General features: G+C 47.5%; 1 protein-coding gene across 1 annotated transcript; it reads right to left on the reverse strand.

Annotated features, from left to right (window-relative positions):
• Positions 1-236: 236 nt before the first annotated feature.
• Positions 237-3,553, reverse strand: Atp5if1 (ATP synthase inhibitory factor subunit 1). Its single transcript, XM_059255100.1, has 3 exons — positions 3,391-3,553; positions 3,208-3,299; positions 237-495 (listed from the first exon to the last, which is right to left on the reverse strand). The coding sequence occupies exons 1-3, from the start codon at positions 3,475-3,477 to the stop codon at positions 354-356; spliced, it is 321 nt and encodes a 106-aa protein (XP_059111083.1). The 5' UTR covers positions 3,478-3,553; the 3' UTR covers positions 237-353.
• Positions 3,554-5,514: the final 1,961 nt, after the last annotated feature.

Raw genomic sequence — 5,514 nt, forward strand, 5'->3', positions numbered from 1 at the left:
ATGCTATTATTTCTGGTCCTTGGAAACAGTCTTCCCTCTGCTCTCCAGACTGCTCCTAAGCTTCATGCACTGGATTGGGGGTTGTATCTCAAAATTTCTCTGCATCCTTCTGATTAGATTGGGGTCTGTGTCATCTCCTCTCCTCACTCTACTTAGTAGAGTCCTGCCTAATTCACTTGATTGGAGTAGTGTCTGTCCCCCTACCACCCTCTATATATCAGACGCTTCAGACATGATTTACTGGTGAGAATTTATTATCTGTTAGTAGCACACAGACCAAGTATTAATCACTCAGAATTACGTCTCTAAAGAAGTGGGAATAATACAGGCCATTCTGTGGGGGCCATATGCATTTAATGATGGTGTTCCAGGTTTTTTATCTTCTTCTTGTGCCGGTCAATCTGTTTCTGCAGACGCTCAATCTCCTCCAGGTGGTGCTTAATCTCGTCTTCATGGTGTTTCCTGAGGGCTGACAGTTGTTCTTTAGTCTTCTCTCTATACGGAGACAGTGGCTGAGGGTTTATTTCAATCCTCCATCCAAAGAGACCTTTATTACATTTATTTGTGAGTACAGATGTGTGTGTGTGTGTGTGTGTGTGTGTGTGTGTGTGTGTGTAGCTTGTGGGAGTCGGTTCTCTCCTTCTACCATGTGAGTCCCTGGCATCAAAAGTCAGGTTCACAGTCTTGGTTATGCGGCACCTTTACCCTCTGAGTCATTTATTTCACTGACTCCCAAGGAGATTTTTATTCATTACCTGGGATACTTAAGGCAAACAGGATTAGTGGCTCACTGAGTAACCCCAGCACCTTGAGGGCTGAGACAGGAGGGATCACTGCAAGTCTGAGGCCAGCTCGAGTTCCAATACAACTTAAAATACAGAGTGCGACTGTCTTGGAAGCCCCAAAATCAGGGGCTGGAGAGATGGCTCAGTGGTCAAGAGCACCTGCTGCTCTTGCAAAGGACCCAGGTTCAGTTCCCAGCACTTACATGGTGGCCTACAACCATCTGTAATTCCAGTTCTAGGGGATCTAATTGTCTTTGGATGAGTTCCTAATTTAAGCTTACTGAGTTGGGACTGTGAATACGGCTCAATGATTAAGAGCACTTGTTGCTCTCGTAGAAAACTCAGGTTACATTAACTGTAGTTTCAGGGGATCTGACACCCTCTTCTGGCCTCCATGGGTACTGAGTACTCATGCAGTACACATACACACATGCAGGCAATACACTCATATACATAAAAAATAAAGTGAGAGCTGTAGAGATGGCTCTGAGGTTAAGAGCGTGCACTTCTCTTCCAGAAGAATCCAAATTCAATTCCTAGTACACATGTAAGCTTAGCAGCTCACAACTGCAGGGGATCTACTGCCTGGCCTCTGAGGGTCCCCACATACTTGGCACAAGCATGCATGCATGTATGTACACACACACACGTTTAAATAAAGATGTACACAACCATAATCAGTTTTTTTCCTTTTTTTTCAGTTTTTTAAAAAAGATTAAAAAAAAAAAGATTTATTATGTATACAATGCTCTGCCTGAAAGTATGCCTGTACACCAAAGAGAGCACAAGATCTCATTACAGATGGTTGTGAGCCACCATGTGGTTGCTGGAAATTGAACTTACAACCTCTGGAAGAGCAGCCAGTGCTCGTAACCTCTGAGCCATCTCTCCAGCCCCAAGATTTATTTATTTTTATTTTATGTATATGAGTGTTTTGCCTGCAATCCCCTCCCCCCCCAAGACAGGGTCTCTATGTATGGCTGTCCTAGAACTTGATATGTAGACCAGACTGGCCTCAAACTCTGAGAGCTTTTCCTGCCTCTGCCTTCAGAGTGTTGGGATTAAAGGTATGCACCATACCTGGCATCTGCATGTATGTTTATGCACCAAATGCATGCATTGCCCATGTAGGCCAGAAGAGGGCGTGGGATGCCATGGAAGTGGAGCTATAGACAGTTGTTAGACATCATGTGGGCATTGGCAATAGAACCCGGGTCCTCTGGAAAAGCAGTCAGTGCTCTTAACCTGAGCCACCTCTCCAGGCCCTGCACACTGCTCTTGCAGAGGATTTCAGTGTGGTTCCCAGCACCCCCTTCAGCAGCTCACAACTGCTTGTAACTTTAGTTCCAGGGCATCCATTGATTCTGGCTTCCCCGGGCATCTGTATTCATGTGCACATATCCAATTAAAAATAAAGTAAATCTTTAAAAGAAAACCCAAACACAACACAACAAAACAGTAATGCCTAAGGTAAAGGATAGAGGTTCCAAGCCAGGAGCGGTGGTATGCCCCTAATCCCAGCACTTAGAAGGCTGAGGCAGGAGAATTGTTATCCTGACAATTGTTTTTTGGTACTGAGACTTGAACCCCGGGCATCTGCATGTTTAAACTCTTAGTTCACAATTGAGCAACAACCCCTATAGGCCGAGGACAATCCTTAGCACAAGACCAAAGGAGAAACGGAAGCGAGATTAGCTCCTGGCTGCTCTCCAGTGTGGGCAGAAGTTAGCTAAAGATAACTCAGGGTTGGGAAAAGGTTGTAGATAGATTTAGTCCACTCCCTCTTTCTAACCAGTCGAGACAAATCTACGACTCAGGGTCTGAGTAGGGCGAAAGTCTCCCGGCTTGGGGTAAAGTCTAACTTTGAGCAGGTACTCCCAGCAGCTAAGAATTGAAGACGCGTGGAGGATCTAGAAATGGCTGACAGAAGTGAGATTCCAGGGAATGAACGCAGCCTTGCAAAACTAGTGCGCGCGCGCGGGGGGGTGGTGGGGGGCGGTTGGGGAGAAAAAAAAAAAACCGGCGAGTGAGACAGACTCAGAGGGTCTGCTCTTTCTGGCCGGTTGGATGTAAACACTGCTCAAAGGTTGGATGTAAACACTGTTCAAAGCGCCTGGGAGTCTCGCACTGCCAGGGGTGCGGAGGGGGTGACCGTAGGCGAGGAATATGATAGCTAATGATAAATTAGGAGACGAGCCTTGGGCTGAGTCCTGCAGACCGGTTTGGGCTGGTGGAGAGCCAGTTGTGTGGTACTGATGTCAAACGTCTCAACCATGTTGAGACACAATGGCTTCATCGACCTGGGAATTCTGCCAGGGGATGGGCGTCCCAAGGGACCAGGTAAAGATGGGTGGAGCGACAGAGGGCGTAGAAAGGACAGGGAGGGAGATGGGGGCTGGACTTGGGCTCAGGTGGGCCTCACCGGAAGTACCGGTCCTCTTCGGCCTTCTCTCTCCTTCCGAAGGCCCCACCGGCTTCCCGGATGGAGCCAGCGCCCGAGTCCATGCTCTCCGACTGCAGAGAGAGACGTAGACATGGCAAAAGGCACAACAAGGAAGATAGGACCCGCGCCCCGGGATGGGCGGTGGGTCGGGCAGCCACCTACCGAGTCCGAGGCGTAGCCTCTGGTTTGCAGGACCCTCATAGCCCAGACGCCTGCTCGACCCCGAATCGCCAACGCCGAGCTCGTCATCGTCTCCTCTGCAGCTCAGCTCGCGTCGCGGGCGTGGCAGCTTCTCGCCAAGCGCGCTAACTGCGAGGGCGGCTAAGCTGCCAATCGGGACGGTGGGGAGGCGGGACGATCACGGGAGCAGCGAATCAGGAAGGAGGGGAGGGGCTTCGAGCAGTCCGCCGCGAATGTCTAGAGGCAGGAGGGTTTATGCCTAACCAACCGCTAATAACGTGGGCTCCGGTGCATCATGACCGTGCAGTCTCGGGAGCAGTGTCCGAAGATGAAATCTTGGCTTTTGAAAGTCTGTTTAGAATGAGGCATGTCGTCCACTCCCAGTGCACAGTTTCAGTCCTAAGGTGGTTTTATTAAAAATGTAAATGATGGAAATCCCTACAGGCATCAATAAATCGGGGAAATACGAGGTTTGTGGTAGTTAGGCCTAGAATGCCAACAGCCTGGATATCGACCTCCAGCATACCTGTATTTGTACATATGAAATCATGTTAGTCCTTAGGAGGTGTTTTTGCTTTTTGGATATATTGCCACTTCAGTCTCTTCTCTCACAGTTTTTCAGAGAAACCTTTTTGATCTTCTTAGTTCTCAGCAATTTTTTTTTTTAAATCGTACCTCCCAGTTCTCTCTTCACAGTTTACTCTGTGAAGTTACCAGAGCCTTAGTAGGTAGTGAATTAGAATTTGTGAACTGTATTAATATGTCGTTGGATGGACCAGGAAACAACTTCTGGTGCAACGAAATGGAAAAGAACTTCAAGGTACAAACCTGTAATCCAAGGACACACTCAGGAGGGAGAACAGACATGTTTCATCCAGCCTGTTCTACATAGGGAATTCTGGGCCAGCCAGGGCTTCACAGCGAGACCCTGTTTTTTGGTTTTGTTTTTTTGAGACAGGGTTTCTCTGTAGTTTTGGAGCCTGTCCTGGATCTCACGCTGTAGACCAGGCTGGCCTTGAACTCACAGAGATCTGCCTGCCTCTGCCTCCCAAGTGCTGGGATTAAAGATGTGTGCCACCACCACCTGGCACAAGACCCTGTTTTAAAACACACACACACACACACACACACACACACACACACACACACACACACACGGCTAGTGCTTGCTACTCAGCATGTCACCTGAGTTCTCTTCCTAGGCCTCAGTGGTGGAAGGAGATAACTGACTCCTGAAAGTTGTCCTCTGACCTCCACATGTACACTGTACCACTGTGCCCCCATAAATAAATCAGTGTAATTTTAAAAATTAAATAAGAAACTCTAAACACTAATACTTGTACATGCATGTTCATAATATCTTCCTTCCCTTTTTCTCTTTGTTCCTACCTCCCTGGATGAGATCTATTGTAGCTTAGAATGGCCTAAAACTCCCTATGAAGGGAGCTGGAATCCCTGATCCTCTTACCTCTACCTCCCAAGTGCTGGGGTTCCAGGCAGTTCCCAGCTTCGTAACACTATTTCCCAATAGTCCAAAGGTGAGACTACCAAATGTTAAACTCTGAATGGATAAACAAATTGTAGCATGAACGTACATCTGAGGAATTTGATGCAGTCATAAAAGCCCCCCCCCCCCCCAGCTGAGGACCGAACCCAGGGCCTTGTACTTGCTAGGCAAGCACTCTACCACTGAGCTAAATCCCCAACCCATATATTCTTTTTTTTTTTTTTTTTTTTTTTTTTTTTTTTTTTTTTTTTGGTTTTTTTCGAGACAGGGTTTCTCTGTGTAGCTTTGCGCCTTTCCTGGGACTCACTTGGTAGCCCAGGCTGCCTTGAACTCACAGAGATCCACCTGCCTCTGCCTCCCGAGTGCTGGGATGAAAGGCGTGCGCCACCACCGCCCGGCCCCAACCCATATATTCTTATATAGGCTCCTCTTGGATGAACTTTAAAAATATGCTACCTGAAAGAACTAAATACAAAAGGTATTGTATAAGTAGATTCCATCCATGGGAAATGTCCAGAATAGGTATATCCAGAGACCATAGATTCCTTTTTGACAGAGACTGGGGGAGGAGGAAACTGCTTAGTGAGTACTAAGTGTGC

The sequence above is a fragment of the Peromyscus eremicus genome, chromosome 2 (assembly GCF_949786415.1).
Source record: "Peromyscus eremicus chromosome 2, PerEre_H2_v1, whole genome shotgun sequence".
In the NCBI taxonomy this organism is placed as follows: domain Eukaryota; kingdom Metazoa; phylum Chordata; class Mammalia; order Rodentia; family Cricetidae; genus Peromyscus; species Peromyscus eremicus.

Bases quoted from the DNA above. Each gene is read 5' to 3' on its own strand.
- Atp5if1 (XM_059255100.1), bottom strand. From the start codon at position 3,477: ATGACGAGCTCGGCGTTGGCGATTCGGGGTCGAGCAGGCGTCTGGGCT. The intron at 3,300-3,390 runs GTAGGTGGCTGC...CTCTCTCTGCAG, and splicing joins GAGGCTACGCCTCGGACTCG to TCGGAGAGCATGGACTCGGG. The intron at 496-3,207 runs GTGAGGCCCACC...GTCTCCGTATAG, and splicing joins GAAGAGGACCGGTACTTCCG to AGAGAAGACTAAAGAACAAC.